The 15,865-nt window shown below is 43.4% G+C and overlaps 1 protein-coding gene across 12 annotated transcripts in view; it reads left to right on the forward strand.

The window, feature by feature from the left end:
- The window catches only part of fryl (furry homolog, like), a 655,772-nt gene that overhangs the window by 425,325 nt on the left and 214,582 nt on the right, over positions 1-15,865 (forward strand). For 11 of the 12 annotated variants that reach the window (XM_068035582.1, XM_068035639.1, XM_068035630.1 and 8 more), the window contains 3 exons: positions 9,668-9,857; positions 14,635-14,759; positions 15,257-15,314. In XM_068035582.1, the coding sequence (XP_067891683.1) occupies positions 9,668-9,857; positions 14,635-14,759; positions 15,257-15,314 (373 nt within the window). The remainder of the gene's footprint in view (positions 1-9,667; positions 9,858-14,634; positions 14,760-15,256; positions 15,315-15,865) is intronic. The other variant, XM_068035564.1, reaches the window with a different exon arrangement.

Here is a 15,865-nt window from a genome sequence, read left to right on the forward strand (position 1 = left end):
ATGGAGGGATGTGACCAGTGGTGTTGCGCAGGGATCAGTGCTGGGACCTTTGCTGTTTGTAGTATATATAAATGATTTTGAGGAAAATGTAGCTGGTCTGATTAGTAAGTTTGCGGACGACACAAAGGTTGGTGGAGTTGCGGACAGTGATGAGGATTGTCAGAGGATACAGCAGGATATAGATCGGTTGGAGACTTGGGCGGAGAAATGGCAGATGGAGTTTAATTCGGACAAATGTGAGGTACTGCATTTTGGAAGATCTAATGCAGGTGGGAAGTACACAATAAATGGCAGAGCCCTTAGGAGTATTGACAGGCAGAGAGATCTGGAGGAACAGGTCCACAGGTCACTGAAAGTGGCAACGCAGGTGGATAAGGTAGTCAAGAAGGCATACGGCATGCTTGTCTTCATCGGTCGGGGCATAGAGTATAAAAATAGGCAAGTCATGCTGCAGCTGTACAGAACTTTAGTTAGGCCACACTTAGGATATTGCGTGCAATTCTGGTCGCCACACTACCAGAAGGACGTAGAGGCTTTGGAGAGGGTACAGAAGAGGTTTACCAGGATGTTGCCTGGTCTGGAGGGCATTAGCTATGAGGAGAGGTTGGATAAACTCATTGTTTTCACTGGAACGACGGAGGTGGAGGGGCGACATGAAGTTATAAGCGGCATGGACAGAGTGGATAGTCAGAAGTTTTTTCCCAGGGTGGAAGAGTCAGTTACTAGGGGACATAGGTTTAAGGTGAGAGGGGCAAAGTTTAGAGGGGATGTGCGAGGCAAGTTCTTTACACAGAGGGTGGTGAGTGCCTGGAACTTGTTGCCGGGGGAGGTGGTGGAAGCAGGTACCATAGAGACGTTTAAGAGGCATCTTGACAAATACATGAATAGGATGGGAATAGAGGAATACGGACCCCGGAAGTGCAGAAGGTGTTAGTTTAGGTAGGCATCAAGATCGGCGCAGGCTTGGAGGGCCAAATGGCCTGTTCCTGTGCTGTACTGTTCTTTGTTCTTTGACTACTGGCAACACCTATGCAGTCGCATTCAGCTGGCCTCTGACCGGAAACATCAGAGGAATGTATGATGGCATCAGAGCTTTTGGGCCAACCATCAGGAAGATCGCTCCCCTCAAGTCTAAATCAGGGGACACGATCACTGACCAACGCAAGAAAATGGACCGCTGGGTGGAGCACTACCTAGAACTGTACTCCAGGGAAAATGTTGTCACTGAGACCGCCCTCAATGCAGCCCAGTCTCTGCCAGTCATGGGTGAGCTGGACGAATAGCCAACAAAATCGGAACTCAGTGATGCCATTGATTCTCGAGCCAGTGGAAAAACCCCTGGGAAGTACGGCATTACCCCTGAAATAATCAAGAGTGCCAGGCCTGCTATACTTTCAGCACTCCACGAACTGCTCTGCCTGTGCTGGGATGAGGGAGCAGTACCACAGGACATGCGCGATGCTAATATCATCACACTCTGTAAGAGCAAGGGTGACCGCGGTGACAGCAACAACTACCGTGGAATCTCCCTGCTCAGCATAGTGGGGAAAGTCTTCGCTTGAGTTGTTTTAAACAGGCTCCAGAAGCTGGCTGAGCGTGTCTACCCTGAGGCACATTGTGGCTTTCGAGCAGAGAGATCCACCATTGACATGCCGTTCTCCCTTCGTCAGCTAAAGGAGAAATGGCGCGAACAGATGCCCCTCTACGCTGCTTTCCTTGATCTCACCAAAGCCTTTGACCTCGTCAGCAGACGTGGTCTCTTCAGACTACTAGCAAAGATCGTATGTCCACCAAAGCTACTAAGTAACATCACCTCATTCCATGACAAATATGAAAGGCACAATTCAGCCTCATTAGACCCCTTTCCCTTCATGAGTGGTGTGAAACAGGGCTGTGTTCTCGCACCTACACTATTTGGGATCTTCTTCTCACTGCTGCTCTCACATGCGTTCAAGTCTTCAGAAGAAGGAATTTTCCTCCACACAAGATCAGATGGCAGGTTGTTCAACCTTGCCCGTCTAAGAGCGAAACCAAAATACGGAAGGTTATCTTTGCTGACGCTGCTGCATTAACATCCCACACAGAAGAGTGTCTGCAGAGACTCATCGACAGGATTGCGGCTGCCTGCAACGAATTTGGCCTAACCATCAGCCTCAAGAAAACGAACATCATGGGACAGGACGTCAGAAATGCTCCATCCATCAATATCGGCGACCACGCTCTGGAAGTGGTTCAAGAGTTCACCTACCTAGGCTCAACTATCACCAGTAACCTGTCTCTCGATGCAGAAATCAACAAGCACATGGGAAAGGCGTCCACTGCTATGTCCAGACTGGCCAAGAGGGTGTGGGAAAATGGCGCACTGACACGGAACACAAACGTCCAAGTGTATCAAGCCTGTGTCCTCAGTACCTTGCTCTACGGCAGCGAGGCCTGGACAACGTATGTCAGCCAAGAGCGCCGTCTCAATTCATTCCATCTTCGCTGCCTCCGGAGAATCCTTGGCATCAGGTGGCAGGACCGTATCTCCAACGCAGAAGTCCTCGAGGCGGCCAACATCCCCAGCATATACACCCTACTGAGCCAGCGGCGCTTGAGATGGCTTGGCCATGTGAGCGCATGGAAGATGGCAGGATTCCCAAGGATACATTGTACAGCAAGCTCGTCACTGGTATCAGACCCACCGGCCATCCATGTCTCCGCTTTAAAGACGTCTGCAAACGCGACATGAAGTCCTGTGACATTGATCACAAGTCGTGGGAGTCAGTTGCCAGTGATCGCCAGAGCTGGCGGACAGCCATAAAGGTGGGGCTAAAAAGTGGCGAGTCGAAGAAACTTAGCAGTTGGCAGGAGAAAAGACAGAAGCGCAAGGGGAGAGCCAACTGTGTAACAGCCCTGACAACCATTTTTATCTGCAGCGCCTGTGGAAGAGTCTGTCACTATAGAATTGGCTGTTATAGCCACTCCAGGCACTGCTTCACAAACCACTGACCACCTCTAGGCGCTTACCCATTGTCTCTCGAGACAAGGAGGCCAAAGAAGAAGAAGAAGAAGCTGTACTTAAAGTTGATAAGTCATCAGGACCAGATGAGATACATCCAAGGATACTGAGGGAAGTAAGGGTGAAAATTGTAGAGGTACTGGCCATAATCTTCCAGGCCTCCTTAGGTATGGGGTGCTGCCAGAGGACTGGAGAATTGCAAATGTTACCCCCTTGTTCAAAAAAAGAGTGTAAGGATAAGCCCTGCAACTGCAGGCCAGTCAGTTTAACCTTGGTGGGAAAGCTTTAAGAAACGATAATTTGGGACAAAATTAACAGACACTTGGACAAATGTGGATTAATTAAGGAAAGCCAGTATGGATTTGTTAAGGGCAAATTGTGTTTAAATAACTTGCTTGAGGTTTATGATGAGGTGACATAGAGAGTTGATGAGGGTAATACGGTTGATCTGTGTACATAGACATCCAAAAGACATTTGATAAAGTGCCACGTAACAGGCTCGTCAGCAACATTGAACCCATGGAATAAAAGGGACAGTAGCTGCATGGATATGAAATTGGCTGAGTGACAGGAAATAGGGCGTAATGGTGAATGGTTGTTTTTAGGACTGGAGGAAGGCATACAGTTGGGTTCTCCTGAGGTCAGTGTTAGGACCCTTGATATATATTAATGACCTAGATTTGGGTGCACAGGGCACAAAACTTAGAAGCATTGTGAACTGTGAGAAGGATAGCGTAGAACTTAAAGAGGGCATAGACAGGCTGGTGGAATGGCCAGACAAGTGGCAGATGAAATTTAATACAGAAAAGTGTGAAGTGATTCATTTGATAGGAAGAAAGAGGAGAGGCAATATAAAATAAAGGGTACAATTCTAAAGGCGGTGTAGGAGCAGAAGGACCTGGAGGGGGAGTGGGGGCGGTATTTGTGCACAAATCATTGAAGGTGGAAGGGCAGATTGCGAAAGCAGTTAATAAAGCATATGGGATCATGGGCTTGATGAGTAGGGGCATAGAGTACAAAAGCAAGGAAGTTATGATGAACCTGGTTTTACCTCAACTGAAAGATTGTATCCAATTCTGGGCACCACACTGCAGGAAGGATGTGAAGGCATTATGGTGCAAAAAAGATTCACGAGAATGGTTTCAGGGATGAAAGACTTCAGTTATGTGGATAGATTGGAAAAGCTGTGTTGTTCTCCTTAGAGAAGAGAAGATTGAGAAAGGATTAAGAGGAGAGTTGATAGAGGTGTTCAAAATCATGAGGGGTCTGGACAGAGTAGATAAGGAGAAACTGTTCCCTTTGGCAGAAGGACCAAGAACCAGAGGGTACCAATTTAAGGTGATTGGCAAAAAAAACAACAGCAACATAAGGAAAAATGTTTTTTACACAGCAAGTGTTTAGAATCTGGAATGTACTGCCTGAGAGTGTGGTAGAGGCAGATTAAATCGTGACTTTCAAAAGAAAATTGTTCTGTTATCTGAAGAGAAAAAAAATTGCAGGGTTACGGGGAGAAGGTGGGGAAGTAGGTCTAGAGGAGTTGCCCTTGCAGAGAGCTGGCACTGACATGGCAGGCTGATTGGCCTCCTTCGGTGCTATAACCAGTTCCGATGAAAGGTCACAGACCAGAATCTAGATCTTGGGGCTCTCGTCTCAGGATATGGGAAGTGTGACTTCCATCTGAGATAGGAAATTTCTTCACTCAGAGGGTTGTGAATCTTTGGAATTCTCTACCACAGAGGGGTTTAGATACTCAGTCATTGAGTATATTGAAAGCAGAGAAGGATAGATATTTGGACTCGAAGGGATTCGTGGGATACAGGGATTGGGTGAGAAAGTGAAGTTGAGGTCGAGGATCTACCATGATCTTATTAAATGACGGAGTGGGCTTGAGGGAGTCGTATGGCCTACTCCTGCTCCTATTTTTTATATGCACCTGCACTTGGTAAAAATATATCAAGTACCTGAAAATATTAACTTAGCCACAATATATGTTTGTTATGTTGCTTCTAAATTGTTAGAGGTGCTTATAATTTTCAAATCTTTGCCTACATTTCTTATTTAATTCATTTTATATAAGTACTTAGTCTTTATTTAGTGTTCTAATTTGTTTTTTTAAGTGTAGTAAGAGGAGGGGTGGTGCCAATTAGGGACAGAAAAGGAGAACTATGCATGGAGACAGAGGGCATGGCTGAGGTACTAAATGAGTATTTTGCATCTGCCTTTAGAAGGAAAAAGATGCTGCTGAAGACATAGAAAAAGTAGTAGTTGAGATACTGGATGGGCTATCAATTGATGAGAAAGTATTAGAAAAACTTGCTGTACTTAATGTTGATAAGTCATCAGGACCAGATGGGATGCATCCGAGGATGCTGAAGGAAGTAAGGTGGAAATTGAGGAGGTCCTGGCCATAATTTTCCAATCCTCCTTAGATATGGGGATTGTGCCAGAGGACTGGAGAATTGGAAATGTTACACCCTTGTTGCACTGAAATGGAGTCAGTTACTGCAAACAGGAGGTGGACCCTCTTGAACTACAAGCAAGTCCCCAGCAAACAAAACCTAGATGCGCCAGAGCTGCCAGAACCAAATCTTAGCAGACTGCTCGGCAATGCGCCATCAATAATAAAAGTAAAATTCTGCAGATGCTGGAAATCTGAAATAAAACAGAAAGTGCTAGAAATACTCAGCAGTCAGGCAGCATCTGTGGAGAGTGATCTTTCATCAGAACTGGCAAAGGTTAGAAAAGAATTGGGTTTTTCGCAAGTGAAGTGGGGGGGTGGGGGTTGCGGGGGGGAAAGAGAACAAAAGGGAAGGTGTGTGATCGGGCAGAGGGCAGGAGAGGTTAAATAACAAAGCTGTTTTGGGACAAAGGCAAAGAGTATGTTGATGCTTGTGGTGAAAGAAAAAGCATTAGTCCAGAGAGAGTGTTAATAGCAGAATAAGGAGCAGTTCTGTCTGCATGAAAAACAGGCACATGGTTATAAAATAAAATATTTTTAAAAAGGCCAGTCATGCTCTGAAATTATTGAACTCAATGTTCAGTCCGCAAGGCTGTAGAGTGCCGAATCCAAAGATCAGGTACTGCTCCTCGAGCTTCAGTCAATATTGGTTAAAACTCGGCAACAGCATACAATCTGCTGCTGAATCCGGGGATGCTCAAGAGACGTATGAAGGAATTAAGAAAACAATGGGCCCAGCAGCAACCAAATAAGCTCCCTTGAAGACAGAGACAGGGGTGATCATCACTGAACCTAGCAAGCAGATGGAAAGGCACGTGCAGCATTCCCTCAAACTCTATGGAATGAAGAACTTTGTCACTGAAGAAGCTCTCTCCGCCATTCCAGAATTTCTGTCATGGAGGAGCTGGACAGCGAGCCCACCACAGTCGAGCTCAACAAGGTCATTGACCATCTCCCCAGTGGTAAAGCCCTGGGAAATAATGGCATTCCACATGAAATCATCAAAAGTAGAAAACCAGCACTGCTGTAGCATTTCCACAAGCTTTTGTGCCTCTGTTGGAAGGAAAGATCTGTGCCTCAAGCCATGCATGAATGTAAACATTGTCACCTTGTACAAAAACAAGTGAGAAACCACAGTGACTGCAACAATTACCGAGGCATCTCCTTGCTAAGTATTGTGGGGAATGTCTTTGCTCGCTTTGCTCTGACCAGATTGCAGACCCTGCCATCCCACATTAATCCTGAGTGTCAGTGCAGCTTCAGAGCTGGCAGATCGACAGTCGAACGATTTTCTCACTTCGGCAGTCACAGGCAAAGTGCTGCGAACGGTGCAGACCACTCTACATTGCCTTCATAGACCTCACCAAGGCCTTCAATCTCGTCAGCAGAGACGGACTCTTCAAATTCCTGCAGAAAATAGACTGGACTCCTGGGCATCATTTCTTCTTTCCACAAGAACGTGCACAGTTCCGTCAGTTACAGTGGAGCAACATCAGACACTTTCAAGATCAGCAGTGGGATAAAGCAGGGCTGTGTCCATGCTGGTATTGTACGCTTTTGGTGACTCAAATGAGGGTGCTTACCTGCGTGCCAGAGCTGATGGCAAACTGTTCAACTTGGCAAGAGTGAGTAAAGTCCAAATCCGTGAGTTGTTGTTTGCTGATGATGCTGCGCAGGCCTCCCATACTGAAGTTTACCTGCAGCAGTTTGTAAATCGGTTCTCCTGGGCCTGCAAGGAGTTTGGACTGACAATCAGTGTCAGGAAGCCCAAAGTTATGGGCCAGGATGAAGAGACTCCACCTTCTGTCCACATCGACAACCTCTCTTTGAAGGTCGTCGACAGCTTCACATACCTTGGATCAACAATCACCAGCAACCTGTCCCTTGATGCCAAAATCAGCACTAAGATTGCCAAGGCCACAGCTGTCATGTCACAGTTGAGAAGGCAAGTATGGACCAATAGCAAACTAACCGAAAATACAGAGCTCCGTGTGTACAGGCTTGTATTCTCAAAGTCCTACTTTATAGTAGTGATCAGGAGGTGTGCCCTCATAAACTACAACCAAGTCCCCAGTAAACAAAACCTAGATGCTCCAGAGCTGCCAGAATCAAATCTCAGCAGACTGCTCAGCACTGCGCCATCAATATTGGTTGAAATTCTGCAACAGCATACAATCTGCTGCTCAATCCGGGGATGCTAGAGGGATGTATGAAGGAATTAAGAAAGCAATGGGCAAATACAAAGACAGGAGTGATCAGGGGTGATATCACTGAACTTTCCACCATCCACCTCCGCTGCCTCAGATAAATTTTGGGCATCTCCTGGCAGGGCAGAGACCCAAAAATGGAAGTACACCAGCGTGCAGGGATCCCCAGCACATTTGCCCACTTGACTCAGCGGCAATTCCTTTGGCTGGCTCATGTGAACTGAATGGATGACAGCCGCATCCCCACAGACATGCATTATGGCGAGCTTGCTATTGGCACAAGACCAACAGGTTCCCCACGTCTGCGATACAAGGATGTCTACAAGTGACACCTGAAGCTGACAGGGATCTGAGTCGATGCATGGGAAGTCCTTGTACCTGACCCAAGCGCCTGGAGACATGCAGTCAGGAAGGGCATGGAAAAAGCAGAGGACAAAAGAAACGACCAGATGGCGGAAAAGAAAGTCTGGTGGAAGGAAAAAACATGTTGACTTCAGGTCAACTTTATTCATCTGTGCCAGCTGCGGAAGGCATTGTCACTCAAGTGTTGGCCGCGACAGTTACAATAGATGATCAATCCAGAAGTGATGGACAAATGCCATCCACGCCCTTGTTCAAAAAAGGGTGTTAGAATAGACCCAGCAACTACAGTCCAACCAGTTTAACCTTGGTGGTGGGAAAGCTTTTAGAAATGATAAAACGAGACAAAATTAGGAGCCACTTGGACAAATGTGGATGAATTAAGGAAAGCCAACATGGATTTGTTAAAGGTAAATGATTGATGAGGTAACAGAGAGGGTTGATGGACATGGACTTCTAAAAGGCCACAAATTGCCATATAAAAGGCTTGTCAGCAGCAGTTGAAGCTCATGGAATAGAAAGGACAGTGGCAGCATGGATACAACATAGGCTGAGTGACAGGAAACAGAGATTCGTGGTGAATTGTTTTTCAGACTGGAGGAATGTATACAGTGGGGCTCCCCAGGGTTTGGTACTAGGACCACTTTTCTCGATGACCTAGACTTGGGTGGCATAATTTCAAAATTTGCAGATAACCCGCAACTTGGAAGTGTTGTGAACTGTGAGAAGGATAGTGATAGACTTGCAGAGGACATAGACAGATTGGGGGAATGGGTGGACGCGTGGCAGGTGAAATTTGAAGCAGGGAAATGTGAAGTGATGCAGTTTGGTAGGAAGAATAAGGAGAGGCAATTTGAAATAAAGGGCCGAATTCTAAAAGGGATGCAGGAAGAGAGAGATCTGGGGCTATATGGGTTCAAATTGTTGAGGGTGGCAGGCCAGGTTAGAAAGTGGTTAAAAAGGCAAACAGGATCCTCGGGCTTTATAACTAGAGGCATAGAGTACAAAAGCAAGAAAGTTATGATGAACCTTTTATAAAATGCTGGCTCTGCCTCAATTGTGTCCAATTCTGGGCACCACACTTTAGGAAGGATCTGAAAGCGTTAGGGTGCAGAAAAGGTTTATGAAAATGGTTCCAGGGATGAGGGACTTCAGTTTGGAGAAGCTGGGTTGTTCTTAGAGAAGGGAAGGTTGACAGAAGTTTTGACAGAGATGATAGAGAGAAACTGTTCCCATTGGTGGAATGGTCATGATCTGGAGGAAATTGATGTTAGGTGATTGACAAAAGAAGCAAAACAATGGCGACATGAGAAAACCCTTTTTTACACAGTGAGTGGTTAGGATCTGGAATGCAGTGCCTGAAAGTGGTAGAGGCAGATTTATTGTGGTTTTTAAAAGGGGCTTTAAAAAGAAAAGTTGGATAAGTACCTGAAGAGAAAAAAACGTTGCTGGGCTATGCGGAAAGGGTGGTAGCGTGGGACTGGCAGAGTTGCTCCTGCAGAGAGCTGACATGGACACAAGGGGCTGAATGGCCTCCTCCTATGCTGTAACCATTCTATGATTCTGTAACAAACGTTCCCAAATTTTGAATATTTTTTACTATTATATTTTTTGCTCTAAACCTCCTCTCTTTCCATACAGCAGTCCTATAAATGCCAAAAAGGTGAGCACCACAATTGGCAATGATTCGTACATTGGGCTTTGGAGAAACTACCTTATTCTTTGCTGCAGTGCAGCAACGTGTAACACGACTACTTCAGGGTCAGTGCGGTGCTCCCCTCCTGAGACGCTGGCGTCTACTCCTGATAGTGGATATAGTCTGGATTCTAAGGTTAGTCTTTATTGTTCAAAAATTAAAATGGACTCTTGAGCAGAATGGAGGGAGGGAAAATCAATTCTTGGATTGTTCCCTAGTTCTCTGTAAAATAAGTATTGTATTCTACATATGGCTTCTGGAGCATTTTATCCTCTCTCAGTCCCATAATGCATGTTGAAAACATCTTATGGCACAAAAGTTCTGTTTGTTGTAAAATTGTATTTATTTTATCTTGAGGATTAGCCTTCCATACACATGCAATTAAGTTACCTTCAAAAATGCTCCAACATCCACTTGTAAGACTTTGTTGTACTAGGTAGCTATGTCACTGTGAAAGCCAGTGTCCCATAATTGTTAGGCATTTGTGTTCTCTGCATCTAAAAACCTTCGAGAATGTTCACCTTGACAGTGATCAAAAATATTTCCTGTCTTACAAGCAAAGCACATTTGAACAGTGAACATGCGCATTTTTCCTCTTGAACCTCGTTTATGTAAAGAATTCTCTGAAATTGTTTTGAATTCCATTGGATTCCATCGTGAGCTGTGAGGGCGATAGTGTAGAACTTCAAAAGGACATAGACAAGTTGGTGGAATGGGCAGACAAGTGGCAGATGAAGTTCAATGTGAAGTGATTCATTTAGGTAGGAAGAGCATGGAGAGACAATATAAAATAAAGGGTACAACTATAAAAGGTGTGCAGGAGCAGAGAGATCTGGGGGTATGTGTGCATAAGTCATTAAAGGTGGCAGGACAGGTTGAGAGAGTGGTTAATAAAGCATACAGTATCCTGGGCTTTATTAATAGGGGCATAGAGTACAAGAGAAAGGAGGTTATGTTGAACTTGTATAAGACACTAGTTCGGCCTCAGCTGGAGTATTGCGTCCAGTTCTGGGCACAGCATTTTAGGAAAGATGTGAAAGCTTTGGAGAGAGTGCAGAAAAGATTCATGAGAATAGTTCCAGGGATGAGGAACTTCACTTATGAAGATAGATTGGAGAAGTTGAGACTGTTTTCCTTCGAGAAGAGAAGGCTGAGAGGTAACTTGATAGAGTTATTCAAAATTATGAGGGGTCTGGACAGATAGAGAGAAACTGTTACCACTCCTGAAAGGATCGAGAATGAGAGGGCACAGATTTAAAGCAATTGGCAAAAGAAGCAAAAGCGACGTTAGGTAAAACCTTTTCATGCAGCGAGTGGTTAAGGTCTGGAATGAACTTCCTGAGAGTGTGGTGCAGGCAGGTTCAATCGAGGCATTCACGAGGGAATTAGAGTGTTATCTAAAAAGGATAAATGTGCAGGGTTAGGGGGAGAAGGCAGAGCTATGGTACTAGGTGAATTGCTCATTCGGAAAGCTGGTGCTGACACAATGGGCCAAATGTCCTCCTTCTGTGCTGTAATGATTCTGTATCCTTGATGAGTATATTCAAAACTGAGATTGATAGATTTTTGGGCACTGTGGGAATCGAGGGATATGGGGATAGTGTGGGAAAGTGGAGTTGATGTAGAAGTTTGGCCATGGTCTCGACGGCACAGGTTTCAGTGGGTCTCATGCCCTACTTCTCCCATTTCTTTTGTTATGATAGGAGGGAACAAAGTTATTCACTTGCCAGTAAAAAAAAAGCTCCTTAAGTGTGTTTATGTGTGTTTATAGCAAATTATCTGTTGCTTGGGGCATTTAATGCTTTTGAAGGTGTTGCAGATTGTGAACTTAGAGTTCACAATCCATTGTAGAGCAAGGTTGTTAATTCAGACTAGAACTGTATGTTTATGCCATTAACATGGCATTTTGTTCAACTCTCATGTTAGCTTACACAGGCCAAACATTTACCTATTTCTGTTTGTTTCTTTAAGCTTTCCTTTTGAAACTTGAGTCTTTCTTATTATGTGTATTTTTGAGCCTTATCTCTAAATATCAACATTTTGCTATCCATTCTGTTTTTTCTGATCTAGTTGTTTCTTTAACAACGTTCCCTTCACCGGAAAAGTGAACTTTTCTGATCTTACTGTTCTTGCCACATGTTGAATGGAATGATTCTGTTTTAGTTTGTTCCATGTTAAGACTGGCGAAATTGAAAGCAATTTAATGAAGTGAATTCCTCAACACAGTTAAATGTTTTATATTCACTACATACAAGTTATATGGAAATGCAAAGCGACTCATTGAAATTGATTCAGATAAATTACACAGGAATGAGGAATACCATTTTTGCTAGCAAAGCAAACAGCATATATTGTAGCACCTACTATTTTTAAACAATTATTGGGCACTTGTATATAAGGACTTTTTTAGGTGATAGCAAAGAAAAAAAATGAGAACTGCAAAAACAATTTCAGATGGAGACAAAGACGCATCCATTGCAATTGTATGGAGTTTCAAAATATGGGTGGTATTGAGTATAGAACTCCTTTGGATCAAGGTAGGAGCTGTTGCACTACACATGAATTATTAGACTGGTTCAACTTGCTGTTTCCTAGACTTCTCTGGGAATATTGGAACAGGAAATTAAATTATTAATTTATATTCCTAGACCTGTTATTTAGTTAGATTGGAAGCAGTGAAGCAGTAAAATGACTCTTAAATTGACTCAGGTAAGAAGAGATCGAATCAGCTGTTTGAAAAAATCTATTCTGAGCTTGTTCCACCTGCATATCATTGAATCAGCATGAACACAGAGGTGAAGTGATCTTCTCATAATCACTAGGGATAATGTAGATAACTGCCATAGCACTATGGAATAGAATACAACATGGGAGGAAAAAAAATTGGAGCATAAGTCAGCTTGACTGTTCTTCGGCATCTTGTGGCTGATGCTACTGGGCAAAATTCTCCTGGAAAAATAGCAGCGTGTTAACAAAGCCTGTTACTAACATGGAAATCAGCCAGCAAGTTCAGGGGATGAAGGGATAGACCGTGAGTGACCTGCTGTTCACTTTACATCGCTCCACAATTTGCTTTGCACGAATGTCCTCCCCATTATTTTAAAGAGCTTTCTGGATTTCCACGTTAATTGCCGATTAAACTCACTGCAGAAAATTAGGGCTCATAATTGATGGCTGCATACAGTGACAGCACTTTATCCGGCCTGAATGGAAATGATTAGGTAATTCTCACATCAGTCACACCTGAAGCCTGCACTGCTGTAAGTGACTAGGATTGATTTTATGCACATAATTTGTATTATGCAACTATCTTCCACTCTCTGCATTTTGCTGGAGAAGTCACTGCTTTTATTGGGCAAAGTTGCTGCATTATTTTTGCTGCAGTTGTAAGGACTCGCTTTGATTGTCTGTTTAAATAGACTTTGTTTACTTTCTTGTTGACTTAGTAAAGAAACTTTGTTTGCTTAGCTGTCTGCTGAGGAACTGCTGTAAGTTTTGCCTTGCCTCCAACTTATTGGCTGACAGAGTGGTGTCAATGGACATGCTGCTCTTTTTTCTCTCTTTGTTAATCCAATCTTTATTTCTCTTTTTTCTACATTTCCACGGTAGTCAGAAAGTTATCTGCCTGCAACATTTCATTCATAACATTCCCAAAAACATAAAACATTTCTCCCAACATTAGATCCATACCATCCAAAATACAATCTGAATCCAAATATGAAATTCAAATTGATGCAAAAGTTCATCACTGCATAGTTAACTGCAAATGTTACTGTTGTTTCTTACAGCAGTTACTCAGCAGTTTTATGTTTTTGGGAATGTTATGAATGAAATGTTGCAGGCAGACAACTTTCTTACTACCGGGGAAATGTAGAAATCTCTGTACCTGATTTGACACTAATTTACTTCCTTCGCCATCGTACCTCTGTTTGTTTCTCAATCATTCAATTCCATTTGTTAAGGAGATATACTATTGATCCCACCATCCACTAAGATTCTAGAAGTCCTGTTCCCCTTGTCCGCAACATTATCAGCACTCACTTCTGCAAGTTACGGAATAAAAACTGTCCGAGCTGTCGCAAGGTTTGGTCTGATGTCTTTGGCTTTTGAGCAGATTACTTTCTTGCTCCTTGAACTAAAAATGGCAAAGGCAGTGATTAGAAACAACATTAACATTTGCAGTTAACTATGCAGTGATGAACTTTTGCATCAATTTGAGTTACATATTTGGATTCAGATTGTATTTTGGATGATATGGATCTAATGTTGGGAGAAGTGTTTTATGTTTTTGGGAATGTTATGAATGAAATGTTGCAGGCAGATAACTTTCTGACTACCGGGGAAATGGATGCCTCAGACTCGGCCCACGGGACTACAAAAATAGACAAATGAGCACTTGCCAAAATGCTTTTCAACCAATGAATCACTTTTTAAAGTGCAGTCACGGTCATGCAAGATAGCCAAGAGAATGAACAGATAAATCTAGAATCAAACTGAAAATAGGATGAAGAGCTACAGGATCAAACTAGTTTAAGATAAATTTAGGGCGGATATCAGGACATTGTTCAAACAAAGAGTGATCAACACATGGAATGGTATTCTATTCTCTTCCTTTATGTGTTCTTTTATGCTGACTTGAGCAGGCATTTGGGGCCTGAGTTTAACATCTCATCCAGAAAATGCCACCTCCAACAATACAGCAGTCCCTTAGTACTACCCTTAAATGTCAGCTGAGATCATGACTGTAGTGGGGCTTGGACCCACAATCTTCTGACTCAAATAAGAGTGCTACCAACTGAGTAAATTTGACATTTCCAGTGGTAATGAATTGAATAGGTAGCATGAAATTCTGAAGATATGAACTTTGTCTTAATGTGAATAACTGTTGCAATTAATTACTCTATAATTTCAGATAATCGGCATTCCATCCCCATCCTCATTATTCAAGTTTATAGTTCCAATGATGCGCTCTGAGAGCATGGAAATTACAGAGTCGCTGGTGCTGGGGCTTGGCAGGACCAATCCTGTAGCATTTAGGTAAGAGCATTTCATTGCTCAAGTTGCACACTTATTCTTTGTCAGCACTAACAAAGCACATTAGGATACATTTTTTTTATTTATCTTTCAAGATTCTAGGAGAGCGGTATACTCACTTTAGGATTATCCAAATGTCCATAATTTTTGAGAGCCAGTTCAAAAGCCAGTTTGTTACATTTGTTCACTAATTCCAACTGTTTGTGTCCTAGGCAGACAAGACATTGCTTTGTGCTCTGAGTCACACGGTCTGCTTCTATGACCCAAAAAGTAGAATAAAGAGATTGAGCTCAGGTTTCAAGCTGGATTGGGGAAAAATCATATAGCAGTGCTATCAACTAAAAATAAGCTTCATCTGACAGCTATGCACTTTGTTCACATTGAACAAATACTTTGCCACTAATTTTCAAACCAAGTTCAATAGGTATTCTGAGGGTACTTTTACTCCATGAAGACTGAATTGTCAGCAGCTCATGCTGGGCCTGTTTCCTTTTTTTCAGAGACTTAATTGAAGAACTTCATCCCATTATAAAAGAAGCACTTGAAAGAAGACCAGAGGTAAATGTGGCTGGACCACATAAAGCATTATCATATCCTACTCCAGTCTGCTGAAACTCCTTGCTATTTCAGGAACATTCCGGAATGCAAAGATAACCTCCAACTTCTTTACTGCAAACTGTCTTTTAAGCCCCTGTCCTCTCACCTCCAACAAGTGCGAGAAGACTTTTTCAGTAAGATTAAGATAATCCAATCAGCTTGCCTCTGCCGCTTCCAACCGAGTCAGACTTCTTCTCAGACCTCTATCCCCTGAACTTGCATCTTTCTCTAGTTTCTCTCCTATCTCCCCTCATGCATTTTCCAAGCTCATCTTGTCCATTAGATCCACCTTCTGCTCCATTGGCCCTATTCCCACTTAACTGCTGACCACCCAACTTCCCTTCCTGGCTTTCATGTTAGTTGATATTATTAACAGTACTCCCTCCTCAGGTACTGTTGCCCTCTTCAAATCTGATGTCATCACCCCACTCAAAAAAAAAAACAACCCTTGCCCATTCCATCTTTGGAAACTACTGCCCTATCTCCAACCTCCCTTTCCTCTCCAAAGTTCT

The sequence above is a fragment of the Heterodontus francisci genome, chromosome 1 (assembly GCF_036365525.1).
Source record: "Heterodontus francisci isolate sHetFra1 chromosome 1, sHetFra1.hap1, whole genome shotgun sequence".
Classification (NCBI taxonomy): domain Eukaryota; kingdom Metazoa; phylum Chordata; class Chondrichthyes; order Heterodontiformes; family Heterodontidae; genus Heterodontus; species Heterodontus francisci.